Genomic DNA, 19,838 nt, shown 5'->3' with positions numbered 1-19,838 from the left:
AATCTTTAAAATTCAGCCATATAAAATGGGTGCTATAATGAAATTTAAGTGCAGACATCAGTCATCACCTGCCACCCCAAAGGGCCTCCTCAGCCCCTGGGTACACTTCTTGGTATTAGTGTCCTTAAGATCCATCTTCCCGATTCGAACTATTTGGCAAATCAAGTAAATCTTATCCCTGTTGAGGTCTTTGTTTCCAAGATCCTGTAAGGGCAGGAAAGAAAACACTTACAATCCCGTGTGCTTAATAAAAACAAGTGAAATAGGAACAAAGCAATGGTTATTTCTAAGGAGTGTGTTTACCACTGTGGTGTCACCATCAGTCTTAGGGAAGGTAGAAAATGAGTTCATCACATCCTTTGGACAGATAAGGAAAGCAAGACCCAGCTGAGACCCCAAGTGGCAGGACTCCAGAGATTCCATCCTGTACCATCTCAATCTTGTCCCTGATGTGCCTCTAAGGGGATGCTATTTTTGTATCCCCCTTTCCCCTGTAAGAACACTTCCTCCGGATCATGACCTTGGTCCTTGGTGACTCTGGAATAGGGATTAGTAACTGAAGCAGCGTCACAGATGCATGCCCTGAGCATCTCAGCATCCTACTGCTGTGTATTTAGGTTGCCCATCTTCACTGGGCTTCCTGCCAGCTAGGATGAGAGCTGGGGAAGAAACAACAAGACATGCTATTATGTTGGCTACGACAGCCAACCTGGCCTGCCCTTGCAGGGGAGCAGCTTACCCTCTGAGTTAATTTACTTGTGAGCATATGCCCAGGGGACAAGCTACCAGCTCACATCAGAGTCAGGGCCCATGTGGAGCAGCCAGCCCCAGCCTCTCACTGTGAGTGGTGTGAGAAGAGGGGCATGCAGAGGGTGGGGGAGACTCTGGGAATAAGACAAGGCCTTGACATGGCCCACATCTCCCTACAAGAACTGGGCTTATTATATTTCATGTGATGATGTGGCTAAGCTACGATGTATAACTGGTCTAGCATTGGTCCAGTTTCAATGTTTCTATGAAGGTATGAACCTCACCAGCCAACTTCAATGAATGAGGTTCTCTTTCATAACCTCCATGAACCTAAGGCCTTCCTAGCAAAACCTGAATTTTCCTAGAAAAGGAAGAATTCTGCTCAAAACTGTACTCTAGAAGTCCCCAGTTTCCAGCTGTCTTGCTTCCCAGCAGATTCAAACACCTATCTTCTAGATTGTTGCTGAAACCCCTGAGTCACAAAAGGCTGTCATTTCACCAGCTAGCACAGTGGACAATGGCTCCTCCATCATTGGGGTCACCCTGATGGGCAGGGAGAAAGAAAAGGCAGAAGTACAACAGTAACCTGAGAAAGCCTGCTGTACCTGTACCCTCTCTGACCCTGAAGGACCTGCTGGACTCCTTCAACCACTCCACTATAGAACCTTCTGGGAGCTCATCTTTAGAAGCCAGGCTGATTTTTTTTTTCAGTTACTTATTCCCCAACAACTTTAATAGCTCCCTGTTTCCTACCCCATTAGTGCTCATCTTTCCAAGTTGACATGAAAGGGCTAGACATAATACACCCAGCTGTCCTCACCAGCTGATTCCTCACTATTCTCTCTATTTTTATCCACAAAGATTGCTTTATTGCTCTGGAGATATACAATTCTCTCTCTCTCTCTCTCTCTCTCTCTCTCTCTCTCTCTCTCGATCTTTCTTTCTAAACACACCTCCACCCCAAATGACTGCCTCTTACTCCTCTGTATAACCAAGTTCTCTCCATCCTTAACATCTCTGTCCTTGGTCATTTATAATGAAGTTCATTCTTAATTACTTCTCGCCTATGTCAAGATTTTATTTTATATTTTTGAAATATTTAGACCTGTGTCTTTGGGAGACATTCAGGAGCCACATAGGTCTTGACACCTAAAAGGTTTCTGCCAACAGACACATGTGCTGAAGTCCTGACCCCAGTCCTTCAGAGCATGACCACATTTAGAAACTAGCCTCTGAAAAGATAAAGTAGTTAAAATGAGGATATTAGAGTGGGTTAATTCAATATGATACCTGTTTTCACAAACACAGACTAGAAGACACACACACACACACACATGCACACATGCTCACACATGCTCGCATGCATGCATGTATGCACAACCATGAAAAAGGAAGAAGGGTGCTGTCTATAAACCAGAGACTGCCCTCCCACAAACCAACCCAGCCAACACATTGTTGCCAGATGTCTAGTCTCTAGAACAAGGAGAAAATAAACGTCTGTTAAGTCAGCCAATCTATGAAGTTTTGTTATAGCAGCACCGGCAGGCTAATATACTAGATACATTTGTAAGGTTCTGAAACATCATCCCCTCTCCCCATACCCCATGAAAAGATATCACTTGTCCTCAAAGGAAAAGACAGTTCTTTAAGAACTGTTTGGGAGGACTCCTAGATCTAGGGAACCTGAATATTCTGTATACAACAACAAACTGACTGAACCCACTCTTCACAGCCTAGATAGAATTCTTGGAATGGTGTTAAACAAGTAATGCTTGCTGAGAATGTAGCTGCCCCCAACCCACTTCTATTGTGGCCTTACAAAATTCCAACACTGGGGGAAAGACAAACAATAGAATTTAAAATAAGAAACACTGGCTACAACAACAGGTGCATTAGCATTGCCTTTCCCTTGCCAGACCTAGTGCCCGCAGCTTTAGACTGGACTAAAGAGTAGGAGGCCTCATGATGCATCCCATTTCCCTGCTGCAGGCCGAGGAGGGTAAAAGGAGACATCAGCAATCTACCAGACCATAAGCCAGCTTCCCAGGCCCAAGGAACCACAATCCTGACCCCAAAGAGGAGACCAGAGAAAGAAAACATCCACAGGGTACTGAAGGCTAACTAGTGCCACAGCTGCCAAGTAATTTACAGAAACATCACTATGACTCCCAGTTGAAAGTGGCTCGCAGTCATACATGTCACCCCATTTTAATTACCTTTGTATTTGGGTTGCTTTCTGACATTGCTACTGTGTCTTGACTCATTTATTTATCATTCACTTTATTTTATATTAATTCATTCATTCGTTTTATTTTTAAAAATTCTACTTTCCTGCATTCAGGGAAGGGAAAGGATGCTGATGTGCCTGGTTATCATATGGGTGATGCTTATTCTAATTTCTATTGTTTTGCTTCCCCCGCCTCCAAACGTTGGGATTTTATGAGACCAAAGTATAAGTTTTTTTCATAAAACTAATAAAAAGTTAATTACTTTATGTCAATTATTATTAATCATTTATTATTATTTCAGGACCCTCACTAGTGGACTTGAAAGCAGAGGCCTCATCAGCTTACTCTATGCTGTACCCTAGCAGTAGGCACCAAGCTTTCATGTGGCTCTTGAATCTATACAAAACACAAGAACAATGTGACCTTTCATATTCCCAAACGAAGCTGTCAGTTATGTCAAAAGAGGGAAGCATCCATCTGTCCAATCATTCAACAGAAGGTCTCGAGTTCCCTTGTTCTGCAGAGCAGAGGTGTGGCACCATAGGATTCCGTGATCCCATTCTTACTAATCCTGTGTGACACAAACTTGCCCATGCCCTTTCCTTCATGCTCATATCATGAATCGGCCCTCTGCACAGCAAAACACTGATTGATTCCCTGTCCTCCCCTGTCTTGTGAAACATATGTCTCCCAGTTTAATCGCAAAGCCTTGTGGGACTCTCCTATTTATCAAACAAATAAATAGGCTCCTCCTCCAAACTAGTAATAGATAGACAAGATTGAAGCGCATTTGTATATGCCAAGAAAACTCTGTCTAAGCAATTAGGACCTATGATCCTATTCCATGTCTCTGACCTATTTTTTTTTTTTTTCAGAAAAAAACAAAATAAATCAACTATACCCCAATCTAATCACAATGTAACATAAGACACTATACTTAATGGGCTGTAACAGGAAAATTATTGTAGAGCAAGGTAGGTTAATCCAGCATGTCTGTCACTTCTGGATCCATCTCATCAGTTTGATCAATGCTGAAACCCATCCCTGCTCCTCCTCCATAATTTCCCTCTCTAATGCAGGCAATGGAGCACAAAGGCATGCAGTCTTCTCCCCAAAAGAGCTTGCAGACAATGGTTGTATCCTTACAGAATAGAGGACAGGCAACAGAGGTCTCTGTTGGAAATTATAACCCTTATCTCATTCCGTTCACTGTGTTCCCTACTCAGAGCTAAAGATTCAGGTTCACTCTCAGAAATAACCCATCCAAATAACAATTGATTTTATCCTTCTACATTTAAGACACATTAGTTAAGTATTAGTATTTGGAAGGATGGTCCTAAGGACTTGCCAGGTCTTTAGTTACCTATGGCTTAATTATTATATTCAGAATGTCCAATTGACTAAGGCAACCAATGTTCTTGAAAGATTCTATTTTTTCCTGATATATTTTAGAAGTTTTTTCAGGCCTGATCCAAGGAAAGAAAATTAGATTCACTGTGAATTAACTAGAAAATCAAAACTAGTAGCTTCTGTGCCTGGGTCACCTAACTATTGCTGATCAGGGATGTACACTTGCTTAAATGGCACTGTGTTGTCTGTGTGCACAGGAATGAGAAAGATAGGGAGAGGAAAGGCCAAGGGAGAAGACTCATCTTCCCAGCAATATCCTCAGGACACACAATAACTTGGGATGCACAATGGTTCTATGACTCTATATAAAGCCCCAAAACACAGCTCTGCATGGAACCCCTGCTCAATCCTGATCAATGCCCAGCCAAGGTCACATCATTGAATGTGTAGAGCACAGTGGACAGAGAATGCACACTCACCGTGAAGACCACCTTCAGATTATTGAGCATCTCAATCTCCTTTGGGAATCCTTTGCTGCCCCATCTCACCAGATAGTTCTCACTGTGGGAGGAAGAGCAGCAGCCTGTTACAGGGGGACATCTATTCATGATGAATGAGCATCAGCTATGTTTCCAGCACTGTAGTGGCTACTGGAGACAGGGTGGTATTTGAGGAAGAGCCTTTCCTCTGAAGGATAGATTATGTTGGGAGACAGACATTAAGTAGGGGAAGAATTATGAACATATGTATATCCATGCACACCTTTCCTCCCCAACTGCTAAGAACATTCTGGCACAGCTGCTTAGTATTTTTGTTGAGCATCTACATACTCTATAGAGGTTTTTTACAAAGTCAGAGAAGGAAAGGATTTTAGCAGGCTCTGCAGAACACCAAGAGCACTTACTTCTCCCTTTCCAACTGCTCTCCTTCTGAGACTGAGTCAAGATTTGGATTTTTGAAGTTATTCTTTGTGTATACAACTGTTTCTACTAAGGAAACATCTTACTGAGATGGACCACAAAGCTGTTACCTTCAATATATTTAAATAAACTATGCTGTTATTTGACAACTACATAATAATGATATGTAAGTGTGCTGCAAAAGATGTAGTAAGTCTAGATGTTGTAAGAATGTGTGTTGAAAAGACCTGCCCTAGTCTGGGTGGTTAGAGACATCTTTGCTAAGGAAAGCACATATAATCAGACTAAGCATGGCATAGAAAAGATTTCATGTGAAATAAAGAGATATGCAAAGATCATAGAAGGAAATTAAGAAACAGCTTTAAGAGTTAAATGGTATGGGAAATATTATATGGAGACCCAGAGAAAATGGGCCTTGTAGATTATTTGAGGATTTTGACACTATCTTAAAACTAATAGAGGGGGCTGGAGTGATGGATCAGGGGTTATGAGCACTTGCTGTTTTTGCAAAGGACCCAGGTCTCATTCTCAGCATCAACATGTAGAAGCTCTTATTGGCATGTAACTCCAGTTCCAGGGTATCTGACACCCTCATCTGGACTCTGCAGACATCTTCACAAACATGGTATGCATATAAATATGCGCATACATACATATGAAATTAAAAATAAAACTTTAAAAATAAACTCTAAATTAATGGAAATTCAGCAAAGGATTGTATGATGAGATGGTAACAACCCATCACTCAGAGATACCCCAAGACTTAGGCATCATCATTTGTCATCTGACCTCTACCAGCATCCTATGTGGTGAGGACTACCTGGTCCATCCAGGCCAGAAAGACTGAGAGGTTCAGCTCTAATGTTACTTAGAAGCATAGTACACACTTTGCTGAGTTGAGTCATTAGATGTTCTCTACCATCCAGAAGTGCCAAATAAATTGGTGCCAAATAAATGCCCACTAATTTGAATTAAGAAAATTAAAATAACAATATAATCAAATTCATTACAGCAGGCAGCATAAAAGAATTCATCCACATGAAAGAAAACTCTCCCCCCACCCATCACATTCCCTCCACTCAGTATGGTATTTGCTTTTTTGTTTGAAGTTTTATTTATCAGGTTATTTCTGTTGTTTTTTGCTTTTTCTAAAAACAATGTGTATTGAAGCCAAGGACTTGTACATGCTCGGTAAGTACTACAGAGTTACACCCTCAGTCCTGTTGGTGCTATTGTTGTTCATTTTGAGACAGGTCTTCTTAAGTTTCCCAGAATGGCCTTGAACTCACGATCTTCTTGCCTCAGTCTCCAGGATAGCTGAGATGACAAGCCTGCTCCACCCAACTAGACTTACAATGTTGACCAGTGTATCTAGAATAAAACTAAAGAAGGACATGGAACCTAGAGCACATGGGGTCCAGCCTTCAATCAAACAGTAGTCAAAACACAATCAATTTAAGTGTACAATTTCATATTCTTCATTTTTTGTAAGAGCTAAAATTTTCAGTGGGATTGATAGCAAACTATCCAAGAAAGCTCCATCAAAAAAATTTTAATGGTTCCCTTTCGTTATTTATGGATTGTTCTTATTGAAGTACCTGGGTTCTGACCAGTACCTTTCATCACATGTAGCAATCTCCTTTCTGACCAGCTTGCTACATCTAAACAGCAGGCACCAGCAATTTCCTTCAGAGAGAAATGTAATCATAAATAAGAAAAGCAATTTAGAGGGCTGAACTGCTCCCATCCATTCTTGCTCAAGAAGAGCTGATGATAGAATCTGAAGGCTTAGTCATCAACACAGGTAAGGAGGAGGAAGGACTGTCCCATCCTCTTAAACTCTTGGGGACATAAGCTCAGTCCTGGCCTCATGTCCATGCTGCTGTGGCTTTGTTCTACAGAACTGTATTTTCAATTTCCAACCAGATCTTTTGGGGGATACTGGGAACCTGGCCACAAATGGTCCTGAAGTGGAAAGATTAGTACTAGGCAAGTTGGCTCCAGTCTATTTCTGAGGCCCCACAAAGGATGCTTTGACTTCTGGCTGGGACAGTAGGTTAACAATGGCTAGAGTGGTCAGGAGTGGAGATTTCACTTTGAGAAAAAGAGCATCTAAGCCAAGTCAGACTAACACAGAGGGTGTTTCAGGCCTCTCTTCTGTGCTTTGTTTCCTCCTGTTTTGCATTTTCATGATCTTGGTGCTTTTGCCCACCTCCTTCCTGCTCTTCCTAAAGGGCTGCCCTTTGTCCCTGGCACTCTCAAAGGCATCACTCAGACATGTCCCACTGAGCGTCTTATCCAGGGTGGTACACCAGGGAGTGAAGTGGCCATCTCAATGATCTATTGCCTCCCTCTACAAAGCTGGCTGAGGCTATCCATCATTGAATGGGCCAGGGGGCCAGGCACCCTCACCAATGCAGACCCAAGTTGTCAAGTATCTAAGGGATACAGGGGTCCTAAGAGTGTCATCAATACCCCTTTTCAAAGGTGCCTCCAGTGCAATTTTTAGGAAATAGCAAGGAGTCTATGACACACAGGTTAAGGGCCCTAAAGGAGCAGGAACTAGGATCTTTCTAGTATCTAGCAGGTACAAGCAAGTATCTAGTTCTATTATCATATCCACTAAGAGCGGTGAATGATAGGTGAATGATAGGGACTTAGTTTATGATAAAGTCTAGCTTTCCACAAGAATGGTACTGAAACTCTGGTAGCAACCATAAAAGATATGATATACCTCATGCCTGGCTGGCAAAATTAAATGGAGTATTACTTGTCTTTGAAGTCAGGTGGGCATAGGTCTAAGCTTCAGCTCTGTCATTTATAAACATGTGTGACTTCAGGTATGTTTTCTGACCTTGTCCAGTTTCACCTCACCCAAATTTCACTCTAGGATCAAGTGAGATTTGAATACAGATCTTGGTGCAGTCATCTGAGCTGAGCCCTGCCATGTTTCACCATATCTGGGAGAACCACTGTTAACTAAAGCACCACTCTCCACTAGGCACTGCCCGGAACTTCTAACATTGAACTAGGAAAATGTCATTTTCCCTGTAAGCATGGAAATCCAGCTCCATTTCAATGCATCAAACAGGGACTATTGCTCCAAAACCCCCACTGCATGGAGACAAATAAGGACCATCTGAGAACAAGGACTGACTGAGCCACAAGCACAGGAGAGGGGCTGGAGCAAGGGGGAGGAGGCAATCTTCTTCAAGATTCCTCAAAGGCATTTCCCCTCCTTTAACTGAGGCACCCAGAAGTTCCCTCGCTTCCTCCATTCCCAAGAGCAGTCAATGGCAAGGAGCCCTGATGATAGCCCATTGGTATGCTGTACCCATATTCGCCTGTGCTTTTTCTCATTAAAGTCTGAAAGTAATGGCCCAGAGAGGTCAATGCGCACAGTTTGCAAACAGCAGACTCAGTGGTAAAACTGTTTAGCAGCCTCATTAGGGTTAAGGAAAATCAAACAGTAGAATAAGAATGTGATATTTTTTTTATGGAGGATTGAGATTTTTTTCCATCAATCATGTCTTGGCTCCCATTTTATCCTACCCATTGCTATTTGTCTGAATCTTGTAATTTTTTGCAACCAAAACGCATTATCATCACCATAAACCCACTGAGAAAACAACTCTAGGGGCAAATAGCTCTTCCACCTGACTCCCACATCCTCCATTGGAGCTCTTCCCACATGTGTGTTGAGGCTCTGTTTCTTTTCTAGTAGGAAAGAATGGTGGGAGGAAAAGATCCTCTGTGCACTGCCAAGTCCAACTTCCCATGGGCAGAGAAGCCAGGACACACTGAACACACTGACCTTATGACTATTTGCTTGTTGGGGTCATAGAGAGACATGAAGAGCTCAGCATCCTCCCCAATTCTGCACACAAAGTTTCTCACGAAGACATAGAGGCTGTGGGTGGGAGATGAGGAGATCCGAGAGTACATCCCATAATCTGGCTGGTCTTTTGACTGAATCATAGAGAGAAGAACACAAGATATAACAAGTTATCCCAATGCCACTTAGAACAACAGAAACGCTGTCTACAGTACAAGGAGTCCCTTGACTGTAAGCCTGAATAGGGAGCAGCCAGCCAGCTCAACCACCTTTAAGTGTCTGCAGTCTGAGGGCTGTCACTTTGACCCTGCCTGCTTTGGTCTTCCTATTCTGGGACATGTCACCACTGACCCATAATTCCCCATGAATTAGTGGCATATAAAGCAGAAGCTATAAAGAAAATCTCCTCCATTTGAAGTGCTTGTGTTTTTGGTTAATTTCATGTCAACTTGACACAAGCTAAAGTCAATTGGAAAGAAAGACTCTAAATTGAGAAAAATCCCTCCATATGATTAGTCCATAGGCAAGTCTGTCAAAAATTTTCTTGATTTCTAACTGAAAGAAGAGGGCATAGCCTACTGTGGGCAGTGGCATCCCTGGGCAGGTAGTCCTGAGTTGTATAAGAAAGCAGGCTGAGCAAGTGATGAGGAGCAAGCCAGTTCTACTTCTGTTCCTGCCATGAGTTCCAGCACTGACTCCCCTTAGTGATGGAATGTGTCCTATGAGAAACAAACCCTTTCTTCAAGTTGCTTTTGGTCATGGTATTTTATCACAGCAATAGAAACCCTAACGAGGACATTGCTCTCAGCAGCGTTATGCCAGTCACACATTGGCAACTACCCAAACACCCTACAATCAGTGATGTAGAGCACCAGAATGGCCACTGATAAACACATCAACATTAGGTCAGCAATATACTGGCTCAGCACTGAAAAGAACACAAATGCTCATTAGTATGCATACTAAAATGAATTCCCAAAACAATATGCTAAGTCAAAAATGCCCAAGAAAAATAACACTGGATATACTATTTAGAAGCTCTAGAAGAATGAGAACTAGAAAAAGAATACAAATTAGGGGTTGCTGGACTTAAGGATGAGGAAGTTTGTAAGGAAGGGGGTAGGATTGTCTGTATGCTAATTGTTGAGTGGGATATCCATCACCATGTATTACTAACATCTACCTAAGTGAAGCTTAGAGAGTGATTTTTACTGTGTGAAAATAGTAATTTTACTGCATGAAAGCAGTGCCACTATAAATCCAAAAATGTAGTTGCTTTCCATTAACTCACGGCAATTAACTAGAGCCAAAGTCTATACATCTTAACGAACTATACAGTCAGAATCACCATTCTTATGCCATGGAGCTCCACATTAGATTCTTCATTTTCACTATACAATCTATTTTTTATGCACTTATCCATGAATAATTGATTTTGGTGCATGGTATTTTTATTTGCAGGTTTCTTAAAAAGTAAAGTTTTAATTAAGATAAAAATATACAGCGGCTAGAGTGACCATGTTTAAATATAAATCCGACTTAATCTTCCTTGCAGTCTTTTGCTGGCTTGCCATCCTACTTAGACTGACATCTGATCTCTTTCCCACAATCCCCCACATTACTCTGGAGCCAGACTCTGCTGCCTATGTCAGATCAGTCCATTCCCCACATCTCACCATGCTCTGCCCACACTGAACTTCAGAACTCCGGCTTACCTCAGTGCCTTCGCATTTGCTGTTTCCTGTACCTGAAGCCCCGGCCACCAGATCCCCTAGGTACTGGTGGCTTCCACATAATTCTTTCACTCCTCCTAGAGACCTTTCCTGCCCAAACTTCTTATAGTAGCCCCTGATTCACAGTGCCTATCTCATTGCCTTTTATCACCAGCTGTGGATTAACTTCTAATTAATTAGTTTACATCTTTGCTACCTTTCTTCTCTTCTTTACTGTAGAACCTAAAAGCTCTGATATTGGGAAACATGCCTGCTATTTAACTACTTGTGGGATGCATGCTTAATGATTTACAGATCTAAGCACAAAAACTTAATAAAATCTGCATTGTTACTGATCACCTCAGGTTGCAGGACAGATGGTACTTTGAATAACACAGTCCAGTCCACTAGCCTATTATTTTAAGTTTATGATGTGCTAACTGCCAGCTTTGCTTGGCCAAAGCCTACAGAACAAAGCTCACCATTTCTTCTTTGATGCGCTCTGTAATTTTTTCAGTGGCCTCCTCATGAGCATGGAACAAGCTGATGATGCTGGTGTTATCAGGGTCCAGTATGTTTCCATCTTCATCTCTGACAATCAGATCTAGCTCAAGGATTCTGTAAGGCAAGAACTGGAGGTGATGCCCGCTGTCAAGGCCTGTATGTTGTCTTCTGCAGCAAAGGGCTGATTAAAAGCTTAAAACATCTAGTAAAAGGGAAATGGCTAAGTAAACTGATCAATAATGGAAAACTAGGTAGTGGAGCTTGAAAATGTATTGTTTGGGAGATGGTGAGATGGCTTGGTCAGGAAAATGCTTGACTTCTAAGCAGAAGGACCTGAGTTGGATTCTCTGAACCCACAGAACAAAAGCAGGTATGGTGGCAGATATTTTTAATCCCAGTGCTAGAGAAACAGACAGATACCTAGAGCTCACTGGCTGGCTGGCCTAGTTAACTTGGTGAGTTGTAGGCCAGTGAGAGACCTCATGTAAAACAAATAAATGATGGGGCCTGAAGACTAATACTACAGGTTGTTCTCTTGCCTCTGTCTCCATCTGCACACACATGTGCACCAGCATACATGAAAACATGCACACACAGTATGTAGTTTTGGCATGTTTAGTAAAATATCTCCATGAACAAAATAAGATATAAAAAACTGGTGTATTTTAGGTTAAATAAATCAAACCACAGAAAAGAGAACAATGACAAACCTAGCCAGATGTGTTTCCTGGGTGAATGTATAAGAATAGCTGTGAACAAAGATCTAGATGCAGAAAAAAGGACCAAAACACAGAATGGGTTACTGATGATAAAAGCAGAGGGTCTGTGGCTGAGAAACATAGAGTAGTCAAAGGAGGCATGTGCAGTGTCTTGGTTTGTTTAATGTTTCACTACACCACACACACACACACACACACACACACACATTCATATATTATTCAACAATTAGGTGAAAATGGTTGTTGGAATAAAGCAATCTGAGATATTGAATGCTACCCACTGCTTGCTCTTCAGGCACTTGGCTTCCAGGCCACAAACTTTTACTTCTTTGTTATTGGTCTGTGTCAACAGCATCTGTCATTCTGCCTGTCATCAGAGATACCAACAGCACTGACAGGAAACTGACAACCATTAACTATCTTCAGCTGGTGCTACACTCACCACCACCAACAACAACATCCCCAAAAGGCAGGTTCTATTAGTAGTCCCATTTTACAGATTTAAAAGAGACTAAGAAGAGGGAAGTAGTTAATTTTCTCAAAATCACAGGATTAATACAAGCTATCACAGCACTCTGCCTGCACTCAGAACCTCTCCTGTAAACTGTTCTGCTCTTAGGAGCATTGTACAGACAGGGAGGGAGGGTGGGCTGGCAGGTTGTAACATGAAACTTCCCTTGCACTTATTGCTAGAGAGTGTCAGTCATACCTCTTAGAAGAAAGGTCAGAAGAGCTGAAGATTCAGAGAAGGCCAACAGTCATCTTGCTGGGCCCCATTACAAATCACCAATCAAGGGCAAATTAAGGAGATTACATTTTCACTCTTATTTAAGAACCAGAATTAGAGGTACACCTTGCATCTCATCCGAATACAAACAGAAGGGAGCCAAGGATCACCCATTTGGACATTCATTAGGAAATTAACTCCCAGCTAGATATGACTCATAACATTGCATGGCCATGCTGCCCAGACAGTGATGCCAAGGGGGATAAATGCATTCAGCTAATGCTGAGCAAAGGCTTTTGTGACCTCAGAAAATGATGGATCAGAGCTGATACATAATTTAGCCTTGAGGTCTCTCTAGCTCTTCCCCTCAGAATTGATCAAAGTGGATTCAGTTCTGAAATGGATGAATAAAACATCCTCGCAGGTCCAGCTGTCTTGGGACTTTGAGAAGTCATTTGAGGATTCCTCCTTGCTTGGATATGGAAGAGCATGATCACTGTCATCCTCTCTTGGAACCTGGGAGCAGCAGAGGCTGTCTTTCAAGTGGATAGCACTATGCTGAATCAGCATCTATTCATTTGGGGGAATGGGGTGTTTTGATGTGGTTTCCTCAAGAGGGAGCTCCAATGTTCTCTACTGTTCAAGAAAGTGATGCTACAGATATGAGGAGAAGTATGACAGGAAGCCCCCCACCACATAAATATTTTTAAAAGGGAGAGAAAAAAAGAAACCTGAACTAGATTTTGCTAGCTCACTATGACTCTATGAACAAATCCAAGCTGTTCTCTCTACTAGGCACTTGAGGCCCCTTCTTAACACCCATCAGCATTCACCACTCATTTCCCTGACTATCGCCCCAGGTCTCTCAGAACCACTTGTGTTAGTTAGACCTTCTGGTTGTTGTGACCAAATGCTTTAAGGAGACAGCTTTCAAAGAGGAAGGACTTGCCTTGGCTCACCAATTCAGAGTTGTCAGCCCATCATGGTGAAGACATGATGATGGAGAGTTTCAATTCACATCATGGTGGCCATGAAGGAGAGAAAAGGGGGTCCAGCCTGGGACCAGGGTAAGATGTAGCTTCCAAACACATATCTCAAAGAGACCTACTTCCTCTTTGCACCTTCCAATAATGCTGTCTCGCCATGAATTACAAGGTATGTCAGAGTGCTTGAGATCCCTGGTGACACCTTTACAGACACACCTGGACTAGTGTTTCATTAATCCCCTAGCATTTAATAACACAACCAAGTGACAGCCAAGATTAACCACTGAAACACTTCACCTAGGCCCTCCCTAGTTCGTTTTGTCAATTTGACTGCCTAGAATCACCAATTGAGGAACTTCCTAGAGCAGGTTGGCCTATGCCAATGGTTTTCAACCTGTAGGTCATGACGCCACAGGAGTTGCATATTAGATATTTTACATTATGATTCATCATAGTAGCAAAATTATAGTTATAAAATAGCATCAAAATAAGTTTACAGTTTCGGGGTCACCGCAACGTGAGGAACTGTATTAAAGGGTCTCAGCGTTGGGAAGGTTGGGACCCACTGGCCTATGCATATGTGTGTGGGGAACTGTCTTGATTACTAATTGATGCAGGTGGGTGCAGTCCACTGTGGGGAGCACCATCCCCAGACAGGTGTGTATAAGAACACTAAGCATCAGCCTGTGAATGAGTGAGCCAGAAAGCACAATTCCTCTATGATGTTTGCTTCAAGCTCTTGTTTGAGTGCCTGCCTTAAATTCTCACAATTATGGACTGTACCCTAGAAGTGTAAGCCATGTAAATCCTTTCCACTTTTGAGTTGCTTTCAGTTAAGAGTATTTATCATAGTGACAGAGAGGAAATTAGAACACCCAGTTAACTTCTGCTAGTCTTGTTAGTCAGGGCAGTTGCCATCCACTGTGTTTCCTTAACCCCTCGTGTCTATGTTCACTCCACTCTTGACGATATGTCTTCTTACCCAAAGTGTTCCTTTGCTTCTCTGCCCCCCCCCCCACTAAGCCATACAGTCCCTTAGAGGCAGATAACACAGGACTTAAGCACTTGGACTCTGGAGCTAAACTACCTGGCTCTGCTGCCTCTGCAGTCAAAGTACCATATCAGGGTCCTCATCAGAGAAATGTTGATGGTGATAGTATCCACCTTCTAATGAGCTGAACTAGTATGGGGGAGATGATTAAGGTATTTCTTGCAAATAGAGAGTACTCAGAATGTTGCCATCAGTGCCCAGTGCCTACTCACTTCCTATTGTCACTTCTGTTTTACATGGAGACTATTGCAGAAGTCTGTACCCAAGGACACTGCCCTCATACAACAGAAGTCTGATATCTGAGCAATGGGATGAAGGGACTCAACATCTTCCCAAGACTCAGATCCAGCTGCTCTAGTGTTCTTTTTGCTGCCTTCAAGTTCTATCCAGATGTTGGCATCCTGCATGCAAGAAAGCTATCTACCCTATATAGGAACCTTGAGCCCAAGATATTAAAGCAATAGGAAAGTGCCCAGTTTTCTCATTTCCAGCTCAAGCAGCAGGCAAGGGTAGCAAGAAGCAAAGAACTCCTTCGCTTAGGCCCCTGGTCTCCATGATGGGACACTTCTCACTTCCCTGGAGGGAATGACTGAAATTGGAGACTCCAGACTGGACTAGGAGCTGTTACTGAGGGGAGCCTAGCTTAGGGTAAGCTGTCTTCCTCTTCCTTGTCCCATTGTCACCCTTCACTCATTCAGTTACCTGGGCAAAGAATCAGAGATGATTCAGTCACTGTTTCTAAGGGGCTCTGGTGTGAGGAAGGACAGGACAGGGCAATAATGGGCTAGTCTGGTGGCTCAGGGGCTGCAGGAATACCTACCATAACCAGAGGGGCAGTAAGGGACATGAGGAGGACTGTTTATAAATCATGGTCATTTCTACCAACCCTAGACCTTCTCAGGAGACCCACTGAGAAAATAATGTCTGAAGGTTATTCTGCAAAGCAGAAAAGCCTCAATACCAACAATGCTCAGCTGCATTTGGTTGAGCTCAGCTGTGCTCAACCAAAGACACTAGCACACCCATGGCAGAAGCAGCTGCTTGGCCAACCCTGTCACTGTGGGATGATATGCTGTAAAAACAGGTTTGGACACACTTCCAAGTTGCCATCAGAGGACCAGCAGAGAGATGAGTTTCTGGAATGAGAAGCAGGTGGGCACTGGCCTCGGTTTTCTGCGTTATAGCCTCATCCTGGTAAACACTATAAAGGTAGGAGAGCCTGACTACCAAGTAATGTCTTCCTATACTCTAGAGACTTCCTCTCAGGCCCAGGGTTCAGCTCCCCTCTCTGGGGTCTCTGTATTGTGGTGATCTCTCCTGAACCTTGATACCCCCTTTTTGTCAGCTTAAAGCCTGTTGATCCTTCAAAAACCAAGGTCCTCTCTTCCAGGGAGCCTCCCCTAGCTTCAAACCAAATCTGTGAACAACATTCTTGCTTCCTAAGTTACCAAACTCATGACAGTACACAGCTGTTCATGCATCACATACTCTTAACTGGACTGCAGCCCATGGTATCCCTTAATGAATAGGAATTTTTATTTCTGTAGCACCTACACATAGTAGGAAATCAAGCTAATCATAATTGTTTCACATATCTATGTTGGAATAAGTGAGTTCGGGGGCATAAAAAAAAACTAAAAGGGGCTTTATAGTTTTGTAATGTAGTATATGTCTATACCCTGGGGGTCTACACCCCGGGGGTGCCATTTACTAGCTATGCAACTCAGAACAACTAACTTCACTCCTTAAACAATAAGAGTTGTTTAATTTTTTTCTGTCTCTGTGTGTGCCTATATATATATGCACATGAGTGAGTGCGGATACTTTCAGAGTCCAAAAGAGAGGGTCAGATTCCCTAGAACTTGGGTTATAAGCAGTTTTGAGTCACCAGGTATGTTCTGGAAAATAAACTGGCATCCTATATAAAAACAATGAGTGCTGTTTGTTTGTTTGTTTGAAGTGGGGTTTCTCTGGGTAGCCCTGGCTATCCTAGAATTCACTCTGTAGACCAGGCTGGCCTTGAACTCAGAGATTCACCTGCCTCTACCCTCTGAGTGCTGGGATTAAAGACATGTCCCCCATGGCGGGGCTACAATGTATGCACTTAACTCTGGAGACATCGCTCCTTCCCCAACCTCATGTCTTTAAGAGCCTCAGTTCCTCTAAAATAGAGAAAATAAAATGGGGGCAATAAAACTACATGTCCTACAGAGTTATTGAAAGAATTAAATGAAACACTGTCTGTAAGAAACTCTGCACAAAGCCTGATAAACATCAATCTGAGTGTTAGTTCTAACACTAATGTTATTGCCTTGCCTCATCAATTTGTTTCATTTTCCCCATAAGGCGATAGCATTCAAATTTCAACCAACTCTTGCTTCTATTTCCATTTGGTAAACACTTTTGTAACTGTGTGAGTTAGCTGGAGGCCTGTGGCTTGGATAACTCCAAGTGGGGGAGGGGACACTAAACCTCACACTGGGAGTCAGAGGAGAGCTAAGTCGGTGCAGAGGTAAGTGGCATCAAGCTGAAAATGAATGAGCTTGGCTACTCTCCCTGGCCCCTCGGAAGTAGGTTAAATAGCGTCCTAAATCTGTGCAGTACCCAGTAATAGCGACTGCATAAGCAAGCCTCCACTCTGCCTGCACGCCCTTGGGCCCCAGGGTGTAATAGCACAGACACACACACGCAGGGCTAAGGTAACAGCTTTCTCCCAAATAGAAAGTGGCAAACTCCAAGTCTAAAAATGAAACTAGGCTTCTCCAAGGGAGAAAAGGGAGAAGGAGAGGCTGGGAAAGGGAAGTAGATTTGCAGATGCAAGAGGTACTTGTTGCCATAGTCGATCTTCGATGTGACTTTCTGCTTCAGCTCCTTCAGCTCATCCTTGGGTAGGGTCCCTGAAAGGAGCTGGGACCGCCATTCCATCAGGTCATACATCATGGACTGCACTTGGAGGAAGCGTTCCTTTTTGCTGGCCTACGAGATGGAAGCAATGGTGAATGCCTACCCACACCAAAGGCATTTGGCAAGCCAGGCCATAGTTGGGGGTGGGAGAAGTAGCAATCAGACCCCTTTCTAGCCTTGCCCAGCTGAAGAGACAAAATGATGCCCAGTACCAGTCTATTCCTTCTCCTTGGGCCACTGAAATTTTCCCAAACCAGGAGAAATCTTAATCACTTCTCAGTTAAAAAAAATCTAACAGCCAGAACTGGATACATTGGCTCCGCCATGCATTACTAGCACATGCTGCTCTTTAGAGGACCTAGGTTTGATTCCCAGCGCACACACACAGTGGCCTCTAACTCTCTGCATCTCTAGGTCAAGGGGATCTGACACCCTCTTTGGGCCTCTGCTACAATAGACATGCATGTAGTACCCAGACATGCATAGAGGCAAAATAGTCATACACATAAAATTTAAAAAAAGAAAAATCTAATAGTCAAAAGCTGATACTGAAAAGGCAGTCCATTTTGCAAATACTCCCATTCGTTTTGGTAAATATATCAAATAACTAAAGAAACAAAGTTTTCTGGCTTGCATCCAAGAGAGGTGTTACAATGTGAATGTGAAATGGCATATATTAAATGTTTGGTCCTCACTGAAGGCTCTTCTTTGGAAGGTGGGTCACTGGAGGTTGTATCAAGTCTCTAACCCCGCCCCTGCCTTTTGCTTCCTGTTCATCATGATGGAAACAGCTCATCTCCTCCATGTGTTCCTACTGCTAGGACGCCACACCAAATCACACAACTAGACTCAATGACTGAAGCCTTAAGTCATTTCTGTCAGGTATTTGGTCAAGATGGGAGTGGGGGAATTTCCAACACAAACGGACTCATTGTACATGAATGTCATCATGAACAGCTACTATGAAAGCTCCAGAAGTCAGGTCCTTTAAGACAGGGAGCCAAAACTGCTCCAATAGAATGGGCTCTTGTTGAGAGCATTCCCTAAGACATGGCTTCTGTGGGATGCAGGATGGGTGGACAAATATATAATGTCAAGTAACCCTGACCCATCATGTGATCCTGTTTAACAGAAAAAGAAAGTCATAGTTTCTTCTTACACATTTATTATCATGTGTATTTTCATATATGTTACAGATGTGCGTGTATATGAATGCAGTCAGGTATGCACCACTGCACTTGTATAGAGGTCAGAGGGAAGCCTCTGTTGTTGCTCCTCTCCTTCTACTGTGTGCCAGGGTGGCAGGTCTGGGAGCATCCAAGGGTTCTCTTAAATCTGCCTCCCATCTCACATTAGCCATGCTGGGACTGCAGAGGATTACACTGACTTTACATAGGGTGTGAGGATTCAAACTCTGGTCCTCTTGCTTCACAGCAAGCATTTTTATCCATGGAGCCATCTCTGCAGCTCAATTCATTTTTTTTTTTTTTTTAACAGTGAAAGAAAGTTTGGGACTCAGCTTTTTGACAGGTACTGCAATAAGCATCTAATAACAACACTTGATTTCTGTTTTCTTCCACTGTTGTTTTGGTTGCTTATCCTGTTGCTGTGGTAAAATCCCCTGACAAAAAGCAGCTCAAGAGAGGCAGGATTTATTCCTGTTCATAATGCAAAGTACTGTCCATCATGGCGGGAAAGTTAGGATAGAAGGAGCAAGTGGCTGGTCACATCTCATGCATAACTGGAGAGCAGAGAGCAATGGATGCATGCTGGTGCTTAGTTCACAGTCTCCATTTTATGCAGTCCAGGAACCCCTGCCCAGGCAAGTATTCTAACACCAAGTTCCATCCCTGGCTCATTTTGCTTTACTACATTTATTTGAAAAATAATCTTCTAACTGAGCCAAATGCTTTCACTTCTCCCTTAGGGAAAGTGTTGTGATATAATGAAAAACATATATATTTGGTCTTTGTCTCTGGTCTGGGCCAGTGCTCATAAAGCCCTTAAAAAACATACCCTAAGCAATAGGCATGTCTTTTATGGTTTTTGAAAGAGCTCCTTTCATCCATTGGTGGTTTTGTGCTAACAATGTAACTTTGGTGGACCCCTAGATAGCTTCAGGATGGGGTCTTATGACCAGAAAAAACAGCCA

The 19,838-nt window shown here is 42.9% G+C and overlaps 1 protein-coding gene across 1 annotated transcript in view; it reads right to left on the bottom strand.

The window, feature by feature from the left end:
• Nucleotides 1-19,838, bottom strand: part of Dock2 (dedicator of cytokinesis 2) — a 391,208-nt gene that overhangs the window by 326,477 nt on the left and 44,893 nt on the right. Inside the window, exons 6-10 of the mRNA XM_051180962.1 lie at nt 17,610-17,758; nt 11,278-11,413; nt 9,063-9,217; nt 4,808-4,889; nt 69-204 (exon numbers count right to left, since the gene is read on the bottom strand). Coding sequence (XP_051036919.1) covers nt 69-204; nt 4,808-4,889; nt 9,063-9,217; nt 11,278-11,413; nt 17,610-17,758 — 658 coding nt within the window. The remainder of the gene's footprint in view (nt 1-68; nt 205-4,807; nt 4,890-9,062; nt 9,218-11,277; nt 11,414-17,609; nt 17,759-19,838) is intronic.

This window comes from Phodopus roborovskii, unplaced genomic scaffold, assembly GCF_943737965.1.
Source record: "Phodopus roborovskii unplaced genomic scaffold, PHOROB, whole genome shotgun sequence".
NCBI classification, from domain to species: Eukaryota; Metazoa; Chordata; class Mammalia; order Rodentia; family Cricetidae; genus Phodopus; species Phodopus roborovskii.
The sequence above is the reverse complement of the archived record's forward strand: the minus strand, read 5'-3'. Positions and strand labels throughout refer to the sequence as shown.